At 40.0% G+C, this 21,097-nt stretch overlaps 1 protein-coding gene across 1 annotated transcript in view; it reads right to left on the minus strand.

The window, feature by feature from the left end:
• Nucleotides 1-758: 758 nt before the first annotated feature.
• RASEF (RAS and EF-hand domain containing) overlaps nt 759-21,097 on the minus strand; it is a 69,594-nt gene continuing 49,255 nt past the window's right edge. The window contains exons 12-17 of the mRNA XM_033122217.1: nt 20,864-21,011; nt 19,445-19,526; nt 18,012-18,126; nt 10,764-10,883; nt 8,322-8,398; nt 759-1,883 (exon numbers count right to left, since the gene is read on the minus strand). Of these exons, the coding sequence (XP_032978108.1) occupies nt 1,778-1,883; nt 8,322-8,398; nt 10,764-10,883; nt 18,012-18,126; nt 19,445-19,526; nt 20,864-21,011 (648 nt within the window). The 3' untranslated portion in view covers nt 759-1,777. The remainder of the gene's footprint in view (nt 1,884-8,321; nt 8,399-10,763; nt 10,884-18,011; nt 18,127-19,444; nt 19,527-20,863; nt 21,012-21,097) is intronic.

The raw sequence follows: 21,097 nt of genomic DNA on the forward strand, positions 1-21,097 counted from the left end.
AAGCTAAGTGGTGTTGCGGCTATTTATAATCACTGTGTGTAATGTACCTGGTGAGTTTTCATTAAAATAAGAATTAAGCTTGGGGAATTTGAGGTTGGATTATAAACAGGAGAAAAACTGCTACAATTAATTGTTTTAATTCAACAAAAGGAATGTTTTTGGCCTATATAATACAATAAATAACAGCTATTATTTAAGTTTTGGGAACAAACTATTTGGGGCTGGGATCTCTATGAACCAAGGTAAATTCAGACCTCTGGTCGGGAATAATTTGGTTCAGACTACTGAAAACCAAAACCCAAAAACCAGGCCTCACTGACCCACCCTAGGGTCTCACTCCTTTGGCTCTCAGAGACATTTCAATGGGGGAGTCTGGGAGCCATCGCAGGTTCTAGAAGGAGAGCAAGACCAACCAGGTCCTTGGTGAGGATGTGACTAGTTACATTAAACAAAGGACTCTGACTCCTTCCCTAACCGCAATTTCTCATTCAAAGAAATGATTTTCCAAAAACTATGCATAACATTTCTTTCATTGTTCATTATTTAAGGAAGTGAGGGAGTGAAGGGATTTGTATTATATCGGAGATTATGCCTTTAAACCATGAGAAGGTTTAAAAACCTGGATATTTTCATTTGGCAAAATGTTAAATCATTCTAAGAGTTAGGATACTTTTTAAATAAAATGTAATTCATATACCATAAAATGCACCTTTTAAAGTATACAATTCAGTGGCTTTTAGTATATTCACAAAGTTGTGCAACCATTACAATATAATTCCAGAACATTTTCATCATCACCAAAAGATATTACATACCCATTAGCAGTCACTCTCAGTTTCTCCCTTTCCCCAGCCCCTGGGAACCACTCACTGGTATTTTTTTAAGTAACGAGTGACAACGTTCCTGGGCATTGTACTTTTAGTAGTATGTGGCTTTATATGTTTTCATTAGAATTTTTAACATTGAATTTAAACCATGGAGTTTGTAAGTATTCTGAGATTTTAAAATACCCTCTTTTGTATACAACTATTTTTGTCACAAAAAATTCTTTTCTTTATACATAAAAAAATAGATTTTTTTGTCTCTGCTGGAGCCTAAAAATTACCACTTTTTCCCCTCAATTAAATTCTGTTCTTGTTTCAAAAGTGAGAAAAATCAATGCTCCAATATTTTAAAAATACAAATAACCAGAGTCCTTATTAACCGTGGGCTATCATGCTCTCCTTCCTACTGCTTAAAAGTGCTAAAGACTGTGAGGGCCAGTGCCAGCAAGGCCAAGCTGCCTTGTTTTACAGATAAGGAAACAGATGGAACGTAGGCTGTTCACATGTCTGAGACCACAAAGCTAGTTAACAGCAAAACTAGGATGATAACCCCCTTTTATTACTACTCTAGTATTAAATATGGGCAGGAAATGTTGTCATAGGTTATCTATGAAGTCAGCTACTGCATGAATCTAATTATGTCCATGAGTTTCTACTACAGCTTTGATCAGAGCATGTGATTTTTTTTCAGCACTTAAAAAACATTTACAAGTTATCTTTTAAGACTCTGTAAGGACATGACAAGTATATTTTATATTTAACCAGAGGGCCCAAATCATTCATGGAATCGGAGTAAAATAAGAGCTGAGTTTCTGGAAGGACCAAGAACACAGTTCAGACTTCCCACATGTCACAGTGTCCACAGGTCACATCCCTCGGTGTAAGAGGCAAACATGTCCCACACATTCTGTACTCCGAAAGTGAAGACTTCACAGGCCAAGGATGTTTCTGGTTTAACCCTTGCAACAATTCTTCATGTGGGTTGACTGTTTGGAACTGCTCCCACTCAGATCGGTGATGGATCTGCTGTCATCCTCGTCAGTTCTTTTTTTCACCTCCCTGGAGAGAGAGAGAGGAAGAGATACAGGTAGAGGTAGAGGTAGAGATGGGATTACTGAGGTACAAAACTAAACCACAAATGACTCTGTAGAAATAAAAATGGTACTGCTGAGCACTTGCCATGTGCCATCCAGATGTTGTTCTAAATGCTTTATAGATGGTGGCTTATTTAGTCCTCACCAGCACCATATGAATTTGTTGTGTCCCATTTTACATTTGTATATACATATGAAGAATCTCCTTAGGTCACACAGCTGTAGAAGTGACAGACCTGGGATTCCAACCATGCAGGCTGGCTCCAGCACACCAGGCCACACACTTGGCATGCACACACACACACGCACACACAGCCTCCTCTTGTTCTCTCCTGTGGTTTCACAAGCTTCAGCATCTGCCTCACACACAGCTCACTCTTAACATTCTGGAACCTGGCTCCCACCCCTGGCTGACACTTGCTGACATGAGCAAAAGCAAGGATGACTGTATAACCATTCTTTAATTATACACGATCATGGGGGTAACAATGGTTAAAATACAAAAAAAAAAAAAAAAATCATCCTTTTGCATCTTCCTAAATTTCTTTCTAGAATTAACTACTAGAGGTAACACTGACAAAAGATCTCCAGAATCTTATAAAAGGTCCCTAGGGAAGTGTCCTTCCAAGTGCAGCCCTGGGGATGCTTGTGAAATATGCAGAACCGGAAGTCCTACCTTAGATAAGCTGCATGACAATCTCTGTGGGTGAGGGCAAGTGTGACAGCAAGTCCCCAGATGTTCCCAAACAATTCCACCCTTCCCTGTCAGTGCCTGGTGCTTCCCCATAAAGAGGTGGAGCTTGTGCCCCTCCCCCGTGGTCAGGACTGGCTCTGTGACTGCTGAGACCAACTGAATAGCAAGAAAATGGTGTGCTGTTACTTCCAAGCCAGGAATTAACAAGGCCTGGCTGCTCTGAGCTGCTATTTAGGAAGTCCAGGGTTCCTCAATGGAGAGAGGCCAGCAGGGGTGCCCTGGGGGGACGAGAGGACAAAAGGAGGGGTGCCCTGGTCGCAGGCATGCAGCCTAAGACAGCCCAGTGGCCATCTGACTGCAAATGCAGGACACCCCCCCAAGTGAAAGCAGTTGAGGAACCTTCCAACTGAAGTCCAGCCAATTCTGGTAATTTCAAAATATAAAAAGTAGGTGGTGTTTTTAGACAACTAAGTTTTGAGGTGGTTTATTACAGAGGGGTAGATAGATGAAAGAAACTGTTTGTCACAGGGTGTTAGAAACTGGGAATCAGCAAACTCCCAGGACCGCAATGCTGCCCAATATAAATATGATGTAATCCACATATGTGATTCTAAAGTTTTTAGTAGCCACACTAAAAAATGTAAAGAGGTAAAATTAACTTGATTAATATTTTTTATTTAACTCAGTAGAAAAACACCATTTCAGCATGTTATCAATACAAATATTAATGAGGTGCTTTACAATCTTGATACTGTCTTCAAAACCCAATATTTATTTAATACATACAGCACACCTCAATTTGGATCAGCCGCACTTCAGGTGGCCAGGGGCTACCAATTTGGTCAGCACAGTTCCAGAGGGTGCTGATATGTATTAACTTTTGAAAACCACTGCGCTATGAGTAGGAAAAAAAAGGGAAACTAATTCTTGCTGAAAGGCCAGCTAATAAATACTATGGTACACGTTTTCACATTTTTCTTACTCAATACACCACACACACACTCCCTTGACAGGTGATAGGTGAACGTTATTATCCTCACTTCACAGGTGAGGAAACAGACTCAGAAAAAGACACAAGGCAACCCCTGACACCCTGGAAGATTCATTTCAGACTTCTGACTTCCGGAACTGTAAGATAATATATTTTCATTGCTTACACCACTAGGTTAGTGGGAATTTGTTACAGCAACAATAGAAAACTAATACAACTTCCAAATGCAAACTCTCAGTCATTTGGTCATTCAACAAATGTCCAATTTATGCCAAACTCTGGGATCCTCAATCAGCGAGCTCTGAGGGAGAGCCAGAGCTCTACCGTCAATCACGGCCGGGTCCCGAGAGAGCTGCTACCACACATGCGCAGTGTGCTGCAGGGACACAGAAGGTGCAACATGGCCGTGCTGGGTGCAGGGAAGGAAGGCCTCGTGGAGCTGGAGCTTCACGGAGACTGGCAGCAGAGGGACTGCCTGACAGAATAGGAATTCACCTTCGGTTAATGAGCAAAGGAGATTTTGGGTATAGGGGGCAGCATGCATAAAGGCAAAGAGATATAAAAGAGTTTGCCATGACTGGAAACAAAGTTTGCTGTGTCTATAGATTATCATTCGTTTGGGAAGCAATATAAGAGATATAATCAGAGCAGGAGGTCAGGTCCGACTATGAGGGAACTAAGCCACTTGCTAAGGAGCTCAAACTCTATTCTGTAGATAGGACGCTAACGTGGGGTTGTAAGCAAGAAAGTAAGCATTCATTGGATTTTTATTTATGAAGATTACCCTGATTACAGGGTGGAGGATGAACTGATGTTGGAGAAATGCAGAGGCAGAAATTTAGGTGCCCCCTACACTAAGCCAGGCAGGAAATTCCCACACAATAAATTCTCAAGCCTGAAGCAAAAAATATGTACAGATTCAAGAAAGATTACAGAGAGGTCACTGAATCAACAGAGCCCCAGAACTCACTAGAGATAAATAATGATGGAAGAGAAGGAGTTAAGATTGACTTCAGGTTACTATTTTTAATTATAATTTTGGTCGTTTCTTAAGGGAATATAGAATGAGGAATGACTTTGAAGAAAAGTTAACACATTAGGATTTGGATATGTTGGGCCTGTCATACCTATGGAATTTCACTTGGTGGTGGGTGGGAATATGATTATAGAATCTTAAAAAGAGGTGAGAGTTGAAAATACAGAAATTGGAAGTCACCAGCTAGAAATAGTTCTAGTAACCATGGGGATGGAAGACATCAGGCAGAGAGACAAAGTAAAGAGGAAGAGCGTGCCGAATGGAATCCTAAGATTACCAATATTTAAATGGCAAACCAGTGATTTAGATTGGTAGTGAAAAGTCCCCATTGTGCCACTTAGTAGTTGTGTTACTTTGAGTAAGGTGATCAAGCATTCTAATTCTCAATTTTCTTATCTGTACAATGGGTACAATAGCCATAGCATCCTCATAAGGCAACTCACATCTCTCCCTTCTGGGAGGTCCAATGGCTTCTATCAGTTACATATCATATGGCTGCCTAGTCACATGTTTTCTTTTCTTTTTTCTTTTTAATCTAAGGTTAAATTGCACAGCCTGTCTTACATTCCCTTGATATCTCCACTGAACCATATACAAGGCTTTCACATGCTGAGTGTTCATAATAATGCAGACACCTGAAAGCAAATATTAAGGGAGAAAACTAAGTTCCCGCATCATTCATCTGGCCTTCAGTTTCTTTAATCCACAAAAAATGTGGCATGTCCACTTTAAGGAAATTAGAAATATATAATCCCAAACATCCAAAACAGTTTTAAGGCCAGGAAAATTAGATTATCTCACCAAAAACTACCATTTGCTTAACAACTGCCGTTAAAATGACTCAATCTTAGCAACAGATTTACACCCAACGGGCCCAGCAATTGCACTGAACAGATACATGAGCCTGAGCTTTTTGTGTTTTTCTCAAATTTCAGGCCATTGATCAATTAAATGCCTGTTGAATTTGAATCCATGGCAAAAGGCTTAAAGCCTTTGGTTTTGGTGATTTACCTCCCAATGGACAATGGTTGTGATGAATGTCCTATCAGCACTATAGGGAAATTGCATTTCTAGGACAAACTTTTCCTGGGATTGAGAGGTTTTCCAAGAAAAAGCAGAGCAGTTCAGGTTGTTAACCAAACATTTACGGCCTCCTTTCAAAAACGAATCCTTCAGACAGTGCAAATCCATAAACCCGTCTAGTTCAAGTTTTATGGTAATACATGGTGTGAAAGGGACCGTGCTGGGAGTTCTCTATCTTATGAGATCTAAATCAAGAACGTCTATGTTTTGCATTATACATAACATTCTAAAGGCTGTAAAACACTTTTAAATGTTCATTTAACCTGTGGAAACTACGCCATTTCCATTTAAGACTTAGGTACTTTGACAAGCAAATCTGAAGGCAGAGTATAAAGCATTTTAAAGTCTTTACATATGTGCTTTCTTTATAATTTTCATATTTAACACATCGCTAACATAACTAGAGACCTCAAACCAGGCCATAATTCAATACCAACAATTTTAAAAAGCTCTTTGATAAGTGATTCACAAGAAGTGCCCTTGTTATCAAAATATCTATGCACACAGGTGTTTTAAGTAAACAAACCCAGGGCTGTGTGGAAGCTACACCATAAACAGGGCTGCCACTTGGCCGACCCAACACGCTGGCAGGAGCAGATGGGGATGGGCGGTTTATGGCCTCTCCCATCTTTATGATACAATAAAGAAAATCGATTCCACACGCTGGGTGTGACCATGGCAGTTTGGAGTCGTTTAACTTTAATATGATCCTCCAAGACAATTCAGCATTAAATAGCGATTACTTTCTTCACTGGAGTATAGGCTGTTATACGTAGATTCATAGACTGTCGGAATCAAAAAGGGCCTTAGCGATAATTTTCTTCAGCCCCCTCCCTAATTTCATGGATTAGGAATGCCTAAAGGAAGACAGGGACTTGCTCAAGTCTTCCCAGCTATTCAGGGGCAGATTTAAGGGTGGACTTTGAGTCTCCTGACACCACAATCCTCCAGCACTCTGGGCAGAAGCCAACAGCCAACAGCCACGCCAAGGGCCTGACCTGCTCAGACGGAGTAGCAGTTCAGAACCACACTGTCTAACGTCGCACTGAGCTCCTGTTCAGCCGTGGAACTAAGGATGCTTTAAAGACCTGCAGGTCCTTCCCACACCCATCTGCCTCAGCAGGCACATTATTTCCATCCAGGAATTCTCATGCACATTTTAATGAAAAACCAATACAACCATCTGAAAGAAGTGAAACTACCTACTAATTCAGCAATTATTACATCTTTAGTCCATTTCATTGAATCTCCCATCCTCCCCATGTACTGAATGTATCTTCTATGGCCAAAATGGCTGTGGACCCAAAGGTGCATGGAATCCGTAATTGAATCCTAATTTATCGAGGTTTTATTTTGGGTCTTATTTGACAAATGTGATAGTAGCCTGTAATTCACTTGAAGTTATACATGTTTAAATGTTTGTTTGCATTTTTTTCTACCTGTTCTAGGTCATACTCAAAGTTAGCACTGTTTTTGCTTTAAACAAAAATGATTTCCAGTGTGATATGGGGAGGTGGCTTTCTCTCTTGGATGGATGTCAAAGGAGATAATGTTCAAAGACTCTGAGTTCAAATCAAGGCATCTTCCAAGCCCTGCCACAAACCAATGCCAAACAGGCCACCTAAGGCCATTTCCTGATTCTCTCAAGCGAGGGCCACAGTCCAAGCCTTCTATTAACATAATTCTATTCTAGTAAGCACTATAAATATTGTCATTAATAGAATAGCAGCATTTAAAATGCTGCAAAGTATTTAAAATACTGCAAAGTATTTTGACGTCGATGTTTACTAACAGAAGAGGCCAATTATCATACTACAGTTAAGATCCTTGTAAAACGTCACAAGTAATCAGGGAAAGCACTATATGCCTAAAGTTATGTTTTTGCTTTGTCAACAATTAAAGGTCACTGGCAATGCACATTTTGATTTTTCTTCCCTTTTTTGGGATATGTAATCCTGTTGAGCCAATAAAGAATCATCTTTTCACTTGTGGCAGAAAACTAGGCAGAAGAGATAAATCTAACAGATGATGTTGTTATACTCTAAGGATTAAAACACATTTATATCGAAGCTCCTCAATGATGCAATTTTTTTATTCTACCTATATCCCAAAATGTTATTTATTATTAACACCATTGCTATAGTTTAATAATTACCTAGGTAATAATTTTAACAAAGAGCTTCCAACTGGCATGATATACAATTTGCTTTATTGAGGTGTTTTTTTTTTTCCTTTACCCTGGAAAATGGCATAACAGTTATATTCATAAAAGTCTCTTGTGTTTAAACTCTAGTTCCTGGAAATGATTCATACAAGTCAACTATTAGCTTTGTGGTGACATTTTGCAGAAATGTCAACGACACCACATATGCACCTGCTTTGTTTGGCTGTAAAGGTATTTTTCCAATGTTCACAGTGAACAAGCAGCATTACCAGTTTTAATAAAATCCATGTTGAATTGTTTCTCTAACCACTATGAAAGACAAGACAGTGTTTCCCAATGTATATTCATGTTATGGTCAAGAAATATTACATATGCAGCAACTAAGTGAAAATTCAATCCTACATCCAGTTTTCCAATTATGAGACAAAACTTTACCGGGCAAGATGGAGAACAGCTTCCACTACATTCGAACCATCTTTGGCGCTTGTTTCACAGAATAATGCCCCATAGGTCTGTAGAAAGAAATATATACTATTAAATGAAGCTTCCAGATATTTTAGCTCATAAATAAATAAAAATATTTTTTATTTGCTAAGAGTGACTAGTAGCTAAGAAATTGGATTCAGAATTTCAATACTTAAAAAGAAATGACTAGTTTGAGCCTTGTTATTCTAGAGACAGTTCCTAGTAGTCAGAGGATTATTATTTTGCATTGAAAAAATCCACAATATAAAATTTCATGTTTTAAGATTCTTATTTCCAAAAGTCCTACACATGCTACCCAATGTTCTCTATCAAATTATTTTGAGAGAGATAAAAATTAGAGCTTAAGGTAATCACTCAGGAATTAAATGTCCATCAAAAAAATGTCTACTATTGGCCAGCAGCTAACACACATCCCCTTTCACACTATCATCTTCTATTAAGATTTGGCAGCATGCATGTTACTAAAACCAATGGACTTATTTCAGTCCTCTATTATTCAACCTTCCAGCAGTTATGCATACATTGATCATACCATTCTTCTGCTTCAAACCTTTCAGTGCTCTCTGTTCCACTCCAAGTAACGTTTAAATGCTTTACCACAGCCAACAACACCTAGCTTGTACATGGCCCCAGCCAACCTCCCAGCTTCCCTGCCACCATTTTCTCTCACTCACAATGTTCCAGTTACCCTCCCAATTCCCTCCCATCTCAGGACCTTTGCACCTGCAATTCCCACTACCAAGGTTCCCCTCTACCCTCATCAACCCACTTCTCCAGACTGACTCCTACCTACCTTTTGGATTTCTAGGTAATCCTCCCTTGAGTTAAAATTAAGTGTTTTCTAACTGAAAGTTGCTATTAGGTCTTCCTATTATAAAACCTCATATCCATCTGTAATTTTCGTGCATAGCACTTACCACAATTGTAACTGATGAAGTTATTTTTGTGTGTGTTTGTCTAACAAGCTGGGGACAATTTCCCTTAGGAAAGGAGAGCTACGTGTGCTGTGGGCCTGGGTGTGGGGTACACAGTCCTGTGTGAGATAAGGAGAGGAAGGTGTCGGCTGCTCTGGAGCCTGGAGAGAGAGAGGAACCAAACAGCAGGGAAAGACTCCACACTGGGACCTTAATGCACAAGCCTCAGAATCCATAGAAAAATCTCTAAAAGTCACAAAATAAATGGACTTCTAGTAGAAATGGGTAGTGCTGCTGCTGAGTTCTATGGCCAGATGTAATCAGGTGAAATAGAGAAAGCCTTTGAGGATGCAGGAGGGCATAGGGATGAGATGCAAACAAACAAACTTTGGAAATGCTAAGAAATCCTGGGGAGTGAAAGAAACTGTCGTGCGGCTAGGAACTAGGCGATCTCTAAGGAGGTGTGTGGGACAGAGTCCGACATGTGGATTACGTGCATTTAATGTCTGTCTCCCCCAGACGATAAACCACACGAGGGCAGGACTGTCTGCTTCGTTCTCTACTCTTTGCTCAACACACAGTGAAGTGCTTGTCACATGGTGGAGACAAATATATGTTGAATGAATCTCTTCTGTATTCATTGCCTAGTTTTGATGTGCATCATATTTGGTTCACAGCTCTAAAATTTAAAACAAGAAATATTTCTTAACTTAAAATAGTGAAATTCAAATTTCTTTTTAAAGTTCACATGTATATGCCACAGAGAAGTCCTTCCGTGGTGTTGATGACAGGTAGCTGCTATGATAGCAACGTCAAATCGGGCTGTTACGGTGTGAACTTCTGATCTGACCAAGGTGAATCTGATTCCTTGGAGAGTAGGACAAGTCATAAGAGGTCTACACAGCATTCTGATACAAGGATAATAACGGGAGGATAAATATTGCCCACAATAGTAACCTGAGCAGGAATGAGCTCCATCCTCTATAAATGCATAACTAAAAATAATTTTAGACTATTCCAACTAAACATATATTTTACAGAAAAAAAAAAAAATCTTCCAATTCTCTTCCATCCATGTGACAGATTGCAATGTCCTCTGCCCCTTGGCATAGTAACTTTCTGGAACCAAACCCATCTTTTCAAAATAAGACACCCATTCTTTTCCTTTACCTGGATTCCAGGACTAAGGAAAGATTCCAGGAACTAAGAGAGAGAGAAGAGGAAGACAAGATAATTCTGGCTCTACTTTGTCCATGATACTCAATGGAGGGAAATGATCAAGTGATCATTTTACCTCTATGAGGGATTTAATCCTTGGTGAAATGATTTATATTCATGACGGGTAGAGAGAACTGGGAGTTCTGCCTGTCTAAGGACAGAAGCTCCCTCAGACAGGGTGGAGGTTTGTCAAAGAACCTCTAAGCAAAAGTAGACAAAAATGAAAGATCTTTTAGTTTGGACTCCTTCTCACTCTTACCATGGCCAGTTTTTCTCCAAAGTATCCTGCGACACATTTTTGTCCCTCTGTAGCAGCAGTATCACGAAGATCAGCCTTGTTTCCTACCAGCATGATAGGAATACTCTCATGGGTTGCATCCTACCACAAAGAAAAGAAGTGTGCATACATGAAATGTTGGACAAGTTATGATGATGGCAGCAGCAGCTACCAATTCCACATGCCTCTTATGTCCCACATGATGTATTGATAATATCCTGAAACCTCAAAATCTCTGAAAAGAGCCAAATGTTTTCCCGTTGCCAGGTGAGAACACTGAAATTCAAAGAGGTTAAATAGGAACTGGTAAGGGCCTGGGCTAGAGTCCAAATTGACTACATCTCCCTCCCCACACTACAAACCAACATAAACTCAAGAAGCATAACCACAGAATTACACTTGACACTGGTAACCACATCATTTTCTACAAATGATGTTTAACTCCAAACAACGGTGATTACGTCAACTTCATTATCCCAGATACAAAACACACAGGTAATTCGTCAGCCATAAGGGGCCAAACTGGAGTTCAAAACTGTTCCACACTCACTACTATATGACTGACAACAAAAGCAAAGTAAGAAGACCCTACAGTCAACATTTTTCTTATGAGGAATCAATTACCCATCACTCAAAGTAACAGATTCTAAGGATAACGCTTCCAGAACAGCATATGCAAATTGTCACACTTTCCCACATTCTCAGCAGAGCTGGTGGAAAGTAAGATGTGACAGGCAGGGCTGAGTATGATAACCCACTCTTCCCACTCACTGGCTGCACACTGACTGTGTAAAAGCAGGCAAGTCTCTTCAGGTTTCTGCCGCAATTTCCCTGTTTTTAAAATGTAGAGGTTAATAAAGGCATATACCACCTCAGAAGGTTATGATGAGAATAAGAGAAGATAACCTGCCTAGCACAGAAAAAACAGGTTTCTGGTTCCTAAACAAGAGCAGCAGCAGCCCTGGCTAAGACATGTGGAAATTACTCTCTGTAATGCCTAGAAACACCCAGGTTCTCATTCAGTTTGGTGTTGGACCTAATACAAGATCTTAAAAAATAATGATGTTATATTTTACTACCTTTCCTATCAGATCACTTTCCTCTAAATGAAGGCACCACAGTGTGGTAAGAACAGGGGAGAAGGGAGTAAAAGGCCCTCCCCAAACCTACCCCATCAATGTATTAATTAATTATGTTCTTCGGCAATCTGCTCAGGATCTAAGGGGACATCATTTGGAAGCCATTAATCAAATATTCACTTAAGTGAGCCAAGAATCCAAACATCTAAATGACTTCCCAAAGTCACACAGGTAAATACCTCCTTCAGGTCTTGATTCAAACATCACCTTCTCGTGAGGCCACCCTGACCACACCAATAAAAACTGCAGCCCACTGCCTCACCACAAGGCCCTTCACCCTGCCTTCTTTCATTTCTATAAAAGTCTCACTTTCTATTATTCTATTTATTGTATTTATTTATGTTTGTCGTTTGTTATATCTCCCTCACTAAAGTACAAGCTCCATAAGGATAGGGCTCTTTGTTTTATTAACAGATATATCCCAACCACTCAAATAGAACTTGCACAGAGGAGGTATCCAAAACATATTTTTGAATGTGTAAAAATCAGGATGTGATCTCATGTCTCAAGTGTCTCCATTCAACTTTTACCCAAATATTTCAATCAATAAATTACTCTAGACAGATAAGTAAATGGCCATAATTTTATTTTACCCATAATTTTATTACAAGATTTTGTAACTCAGTGGTTTTCTATCAAGGTGTATTAATTCAGAGGGTCCATTCACCACTGACATTCTACTTCTTCTTTCTCCTCTGGCATATCCTGCCGATCGCACCATTAGTTTCTACCCATATTTATAGTGGCCATATAAATTGTCTCTGTAGAACTTCCTCAAATTGGAAAGGGTGAGCCATGGCAAAGTTTAATCATGCCCATTTTTTTCCTAAGGTGAAAGTTAAATGCCAGTGGTCTCTAATTTTTTCTATATAACAAATTCAAGAATGCACCTTGAATTCAGTTTTCTTACTCTTCAGACCCGGTGAAAGGTGCTACCAATAGCTGAAAAGGTCACTTACCCTGTATAGGTGTTCAGAAAAGTATGACAGTGGGTTTCCTGGCACATGCTACAACTGGTCACTAAGGACTATTTCAATACTGTGGCTGACCTTGCCTTTTGTGCTTCCTTTCCTTGACCATAATCCAAAGACTTAAAACGATGACTAAGTTCAAAAGTGTTAACAACAAAAAGTTTTGCTGTAATTTCAAATATCCATGTGTATGAGTTAGTTGGGATTATCCATTATTCTCTGGGCTCATTGCTGTATCACAAGAAGGTCCATTCGTTTCCTTACACAGAAGCCTCTCCTCTCTGCACTAACTGTACCTAGGAATTCCTTCTTTACCTCAAAACTTCTTCTTATAATCTGCTGCTTACTCTGGTGCTTTATCAAGGGAGCAATGATGTTCAATTAGAATCCAATTCTAGCCCCTTTTCCAGCCCTAAGTTTTAAATAACTATAAGCCAGTGACATATACTTTCTATGCCTCAGGTGTTTCATAAATGAAAATAACAATATGTTTCTTTCTCAGATATGTTACAGAGATGAATACTACATTTGGAAAATTTTGTGAAACAAAAATATAATATGAATGTCAATACACTTTTTTTGTATTTATAATAACTTCAATTCATATTTCAGTAGAACAAAATGCACATTTATCACTAAGTTTTATTGTCAATTAGAATGTCATGTCTCACATAATTTCTTTAGCTAGAAAGAGAACATTAATTCTGTTTTTTTATAGTGTACAAAAAAAGGCCCAACTAAAGAATCTGAAAGCAAATGAGATCAGACAGTAATCAGTTCTGTTTATCTACCCCTGTACTTAATGCCTGTTAAAAATTATAGATAACAGACACAGTTGAAAATTTGTATTAGCCAATAGTTCTTTTTGTTTTATTTTGTTTTCTGAGAGAGAATGCTGAACCACAGCTTGAAATGTAATTTTATGTTGATTAATAACTGCTGGCAGCAAACTAACTGTGGTCAAATCATTTTCTGCTTTTAAAAATTACTTACCATGAAACCAAAGGATATGAAACCTCTTCAGATGAAAAACATGATCTCATTTGATCAAAAGAAAGTACAGTTACCACACATATATGAAATACAAATTGAGAGATTTCCAGTCAAGATGGCAGAGTAGGTAAACACTGTGCTTACCTCGTCTCATGACCACATCAAAATTACAACTAAACTACAGAACAACCATCATTGAGAATCACCTGAAGTCTAGCTGAACTATGTCCTACTTCTGAGGACACACAGATGAAGCCACCTCAAGACTGGTAGGAGGGGTGGAGATGTGAATCGGCTAGTCCCATGCCCATGTGTGAGACTGTCAAAAATTGGGAGAGATATCTCAGCTGTGGATGTCCCCCATTCCGCAGAGGAGCAGCTCCCCAGACCAGGTTTCCAGTGCCAAAAAGAGAAGTCCTTATAATTTCTGGCTCTGAAAAGCAGCAGAGATTGTGGCTGGGTGAGAAGGAGGTTGACTGGAGTACAAGGTGATACTCTTAAAGAGCAAGCGCACAGACCTTACATGCTGATGGACTCATTCACTCTGAGCTCCAATGCTGGGGCAGCAGCTTGAAATGCACCAAGAACATAATGGGGAGGAACTAAGATGTCTGGCTTCAAAGTTAGAGCTGGAGGGGCAGCTTTCTCCCAGACAAAAGTCCTGGTAGAATCCATTGGTTTTTTGTTGAGCCCTCCCTACTCCCCACATGCAAACACAGGCAGGCACCATATTTGAGTCTCCATCAATCTGGCTAACATCATTCGTTCACCCCACCCTGGTGATTCCCTGACACCCTGCCCCACCCAACTTTCGGGTATACCCAAGCCATCCAGATGGTTTTTCTGTACAGATGGCCTGTCTTGGCTCATGCCACAGACATTTCTAAAATCTGTCAAAGGTTCACAAACACAAACAAGCAGCATCTGGCTTTAGCATGTCCTGTACCTCTAGTTGAGCAGCCCCAAGCCCAGCATAGGTGGTGGCCATCTGAGAATTACTTTGTGGCTCGTGGCAGGTGGCTCTGGGTAGGGCACAGGCTGTCCATGAACTTGGACTGTAGCGGCACCCTTCTCAAGAGGCCCCGTGGCTAGTACAACTGGTGGTCAACTTTGGACTAAGCTGGAGCATTACTCAGATGCCCACAATGACAATACATCCAAAGATGTATACACTGGGCACACACCAGAACCCTGCTAAAGCAAATCCTGCTCCATAGGGTCAGACCCTGCACAGCAGCTCCTCCACTATAGTCACAGCCTGTCCTTACAACCAATCAGCCTGGATCAATCCCTCTCATTGATGTGCAAACAGCAAACAAGGCTCAACTACAATAGGAGGGCACACACAACCCACACGAGGGACATCCCTGGAGCACCCAGCTCAGGTGACCAGAAAGACTGTACTACTGGGCCCCACAGGACACCTACTACATAAGGTCACTCTACTACAACTGGGAGACTTATCAACTCTACCTAATACATGGAAACAAACACAGCGAGGCAGCCAAAATGGGGAGACAAAGAAACACGTCCCAAGTGAAAGAACAGAACAGAACTCCAGAAAAAGAACTAAACAAAATGGAGACAAGCAATCCACCAGACGCAGAGTTCAAAACACGGGTTATAAGGATGCTCCATGATCTCAGTAAGACATTCAACAAAGAGATAGGAAACATAAAAATGGAGATAGAAAACATAAAAAAGAACCACTCAGAAATAAAGAATAAAATAACTGAAATGAAGAATACATTAGAGGGAATCAACAGTAGATTAGAGAATCAAATCAGTTATTTAGAAGATAAGGTAATAGAAAACACTTCTTGCCATCTACGGTGACATGGATGGACACGGAAGGTGATGTGCTGAATGGAGTATGTCAGAAAAAGACAGATGCAATGAGATTTTGCTAATATGTGGAATCTAAAGAACAAATTAACAAACAAAACAAACTCATAGATACAGAAAACACTGTCAGGTAGGAGGAGGTTGGGGGGTGAGTGAAAAAAGGGAAGGGATTAAGAAGTACAAATTGATTGTTACAAAGTAGTCATGTGGATGTAGGGTATAGCATAAGGAATATATAGTCAATAATATGGTAATAAGTATGCATGGTGTCAGATGGGTAATAGATTTGTTGGAGTGATAGATGGGAGGGGTGTTGGGGGGCAGGGTGAAAAAGGGTGAAGGGATTAAGAAGTACAAATTGGTAGTTACAAAATAGTCATGGGAATGTAAAGCATAGGCAATATAGTCAATAGTATGGTAATAACTATGTATAGTGCCAGGTGGGTACCAGATTAGTCAGGGGGATCACTTTTTAAATTATACGAGGTAGGACAATCAAATTCATGAACTCATCTAGAAAAAGTGCTACATACCTCATTGCTGAATATCACTATGGTCACCTTCGAAGTACTCCCCTAGGGAAGTTTTGCACTGATGCCAACACCTAGTCCACCCTTCAAAGCAATTTTGGAACTCTTTCTGGAATGGCCATCAGAGCTGTAGTCCTATTATCCTGATGTCCTGAATGTCATCAAAAGGTGTGCCTTTCAATATTTCATTTATCTTTGGGTAAAGAAGTCATTGGGAGCCAGATCAGGCGAGTAGGGAGAGTGGTCCAATAAAGTTATTTGTTTAGTGGCTAAAAACTCCCTCACAGACAGTGCCATGTGAGATGGTGCATTGCTATGATGCAAGAGCCATGAATTGTTGATGAAAAGTTCAGGTCATCTAACTTTTTCACGAGCCTGTTTTGCACTTACAAATAGTAAACGTGGTTAACTGTTTGTCCAGTTGGTACAAATTCATAATGAATAATCCCTCTGATATCAAAAAAGGTTAGCAAAATTGTTGCAACAAGTTCGCGAACTTAATTGTCAGACCGCATATAAATGTCTAACCACTATGCTGTATACCTAAAATTAATATAAAACAATATTGAATGTCAGCTCTAATTGAAAAATTTAAAAAGTGGGAAAAGGTAAAGGGGAATAAGAGGTCCAAATTTCCAGGTGTAAAACAAATCAGTCATGGGGTATAATATACAGCATAGGGAATATAGTCAATAATATTGTGATAGCTTGGTATAGTGATAGATGGTTGCTGAATTTATCATGGTGATCACTTTTTTTAAGATTTTATTGGGGAAGGGGAACGGGACTTTATTGGGGAACAGTGTGTACTTCCGGGACTTTCCAAGTCAAGTTGTTGTCCTTTCAATCTTAGTTGTGGAGGGTACAGCTCAGCTCCAGGTCCAGTTGCAGGGGGCGCACCCCACCATACCTTGCGGGAGTGGAGGAGTCGAACCACCAACCTTGTGGTTAACAGCCTGCGCTTCAACCAACTGAGCCATCTGGCCACCCGGGAGCTGAGCAGCAGCTCACTGACTTCATTCTAGCTGCGGAGGGCGCAGCTCGTTGGCCCACGTGAGAATCGAACCGGCAGCCCCGTTGCCCAGAGCTCGCACTCTAACCAACTGAGCCACCCGTCCACCTGGTGATCACTTCTTTAGGTACACAAATGTTGAATAACATTCAGGTGAACGCCCGATACTAATATAATATTGTATGTTAGCTATTTTTTAGTAAAAATAAAAAATACGAATTAATATTTCAGTGGTATCTTGGGATGTGTAAAGATCCAAATCAGTGACAGAATAAGGTTGAGAACACAGTAGTTACAGAATCTCAGCCACGCACATGCTCACACCCGGCGGTGTTTCACCTGTACTTTTAGTGCAGGCAGAAGCCCCTGTACATATCCAACTATGCTACACGCCCAGCCACACTACCCTCTTGTTTGTAAGAACTGCTGCTTCTCAAGTTACCTGCATTTTCACTTGCTTCTAACGGGGTTCTGATTTTATCTGTCTGAAAACTGGAAGTTTTACTCTCAGAAACTTCCTTTAGTCGTGTCCTTGGTTTTGTGAGAACTTGCCCAGCTACTGAGAGACCAATACTGCCAAGTGCCATTGAGAACTCTGCCTCTAACATCCAGTTGTTCATGACAACTTGAATAAATGGTTTCTCATTACAATGACTTCGATGAAGAAGAGCACCAGCATTTTCCAAGATGACCTATAACTCCCCCGTGTAATTTTATGTTTCTCTGTTTTGATTTCTTACCTCAATCATATCTACCCATTCTCGTACATTAAGAAAGCTTTTTTCACATGTAACGTCATACAGCAGCAAAACACCATCTGCTCTTCTGAAGTAAGACTTGGCAATACTTCTGAATCTGGAAAAGAGAAAAGCACTTGAGTAACGGTTCTAACTAGTCAATTTGGTGCTGCCTCATTCTTCATCTCTTTTATGCTCAGTTTTTTCTCATCTCCTCAAATAAGCCCCTAATGAGAAGAAGCTGATGGCAACATATCACTGTGAAATAGCCATCCCTGAAGCCTAGAATGAGCCAGTAAAAGGTGACAGGGTGAGAATCTGGGCTACTGATTTTAAAAAGCCAATCATTTGCTCCAGCAAACAATCCTAAATATGTCTACAAACCCCAAAGCATAACCAGGATAAGGTTAAGGGAATAATTTCCAAACATTTCAGCCTTGGCAACCAACTACCAGAATCCATGTGTGAGACACACAGAGGAGGCTGGAAGAAGATGCACATTAGAAAAAAATTATTTTTGAGGTGTTAGGTAGTGGGTAGGTGTTAGGTAGTATTGTGGGTGGACGAAGAACTAATACTGTGGAACACCGCAATGCACCGGAAGCTTTACATATATGGGGTGGGGGTTCACTAGGGGAAGAGCAGACCTCGCCATGAATGTCCTAACACTTAACCCAGTGCAGTATTTTATAGTATCTTAAACAGAGACATGTCAAACACAGATATTTTTTATTAAATTTATTGGGGTGACATTGGTTAGTAAAATTATATAGGTTTCAAGTGTCAACTACAAATATTTTTTTAAAAGTTGGAACTCCCCATCTGCTACAGAATATAAGCTCCATGTGGGCAGGTCTCTATGCCTGTTCACTGTTGAGTGTTAGCAGATTGGATGGTGCCTGGTACAGAGGTAGGTAGGAACCCCATACTTACTTGTTGAACAGTTGGATAGATTTTGCTCCCAAAAAGCTGGACAATACTAAAACTTATGCTAAATGCTTCTTGTCATCAGCAATGAATGCAACACAAGGTACTGTCACCTAATGCGAGTCTGCTATTTAGTTTGTGCCTTCACACTTGAACCAAGAGGAGCTGACAGGTCCTTTTTGCCATCTTTTATTGTGCCCAGCTCAGAAGCTCCTCACACTGTAACTGCATTCAAGAATGTTGTCTCAACTTAACTCTCTTGTTAGGAAAGGGCACTCTTTTTCCCAATGAACACCAGCTCAATGGAAGTTTAAGATCCTCCTCTCATACAACTGACAGATAAGTGAAGGAGCAAGGATGTGGAGGAAAGCGAGCATTCTTGAATTCTAATATACGATACAATTATATGGTATAATTATATAATTATCAGCATGAAAAACACCAAGCCTCCTACAAAGCTTGTCTGTGCAGGCGTAAGCAGATCGCAAAGCATCATGAAAAGCACTTGCCTCTCCTGACCAGCTGTATCCCAAAGCTGCAGTACTGTTCGCTCTCCATCTACAATGAGAGTTTTCATTTGAAAATCAACTCCTGAAAAGGAATAGAAGAGAACATGATGTAAATAATTCCACTGATTTTTGCTTTCAAGCCCTCTTTAGATGAGACAAAAGCCCATAAGCCAAAGAGCCCAGTGAGGTAGAGAGGAATGAAGACAGCCTTCAAGGAGAGTGACCTTTACATACTAATTATAAATCAGACCACACATGTGCACGCAGATGCACCATCTGTAGGCTGGCTGACTTGGGGAAGAATTTAATCTATGGACAAAGGGAAAAATCTATGTTCTATTTATCCATGTAATTAGATGAACTCAGTTATATCTGTGTGTGTGTGTGTATCTGTGGATGTGCATGCACACAAATGTGTGTATATGTGTGTATGTGTATATATGTACGTATGTACATGTGTATGTATATGTATATATGATTTGTATATGTGCCATGCTCTCTAGCAACTCAACCAAATACTGTAGTCTTTTTATGAATCAAATTGAAGTGAACTTTCAGCTTTGTTATCTTGAAGGATTTAACAGAGAACCATAAATTTACAAAGCCACCCATTGTGAAGAGAATAATCAAACTGTTCTAACATTTCTGGTTATCAATGTAAGAACACTTTAGATGAAGAAGAAAAATAAATAATAATTTGCATATCTTCAACTCCTTTTACTGATTATTATGCAAATTTGGGATATCAGGGCACTACTTCTTTCCTTGTTCTGAGAGGTATCACTCGAATTCATTGTAAAGGAAGAGACAGAGCATACATCTGGCTATGAGTTTGATCATAATGACAAACTAGCTATCAATAATGTCTAGTTATCAACATCAAATGACATCAGAAAAACTTTCCCTGGCTACCCTGTGTAAAACTGCACCTCTCCCCAAACCTCATATTTTTTTTTTCTGTTTCTTTTTTTTGTTTCTTTTTTTTGTTTCTTCCCTCCTTTGGGAAGTCAGTTCCTTGCAGGCTGGAATTTAGTTCACTCTGTTCATTGTGTATCTTTAGCACCTACAACAGTATCTGACCTACCAGTGAGATTCAGGAAATAGTTGCTGAATAAATGGATCTGTCATTTCAGGCTGTAAACTTGGTTCAGTTGATCTGTCTGGCTAAGTAGATACCTCTGTCTTTTGTCAGGCTTCCTTTCCTAAAGTTGGGCCTTAGCCAAAACAGAAGAGGACCATTCTGTGGACACGGACACACACACACACAACACATATACGTATGTATGAAGAGAGAGAGAGAGACAGAGACAGAGAGAGAGAGATTGAGAGAGAGAGAGAGGTCTGTGTATATAATCCCTAAAGAAAATAAAATTATGCTAAAGGTCATTTCGCCATTAATAACTAAAAAAGGAACCATACCCAGGGTGGCACTTGTATTTCCTCGAAATTCATTCTTGCAAAGTCTCATAAGGAAACTAGACTTCCCCACTGCGGCGTCCCCAGCAAGCACAATCTTGTAAGTCTTCTGTGAGCTGGAAGATTTGCGGTTATCATCCACCATGTCTGTCTAGAGGGAAAAAGTAACAGTGGGTGACAAAGGAAATGCCAGTTTTCTTCCTAATAAGCTATATGGAACCGAAAACTAATAGTGTT

The sequence above is a fragment of the Rhinolophus ferrumequinum genome, chromosome 12, assembly GCF_004115265.2.
Source record: "Rhinolophus ferrumequinum isolate MPI-CBG mRhiFer1 chromosome 12, mRhiFer1_v1.p, whole genome shotgun sequence".
NCBI classification, from domain to species: Eukaryota; Metazoa; Chordata; class Mammalia; order Chiroptera; family Rhinolophidae; genus Rhinolophus; species Rhinolophus ferrumequinum.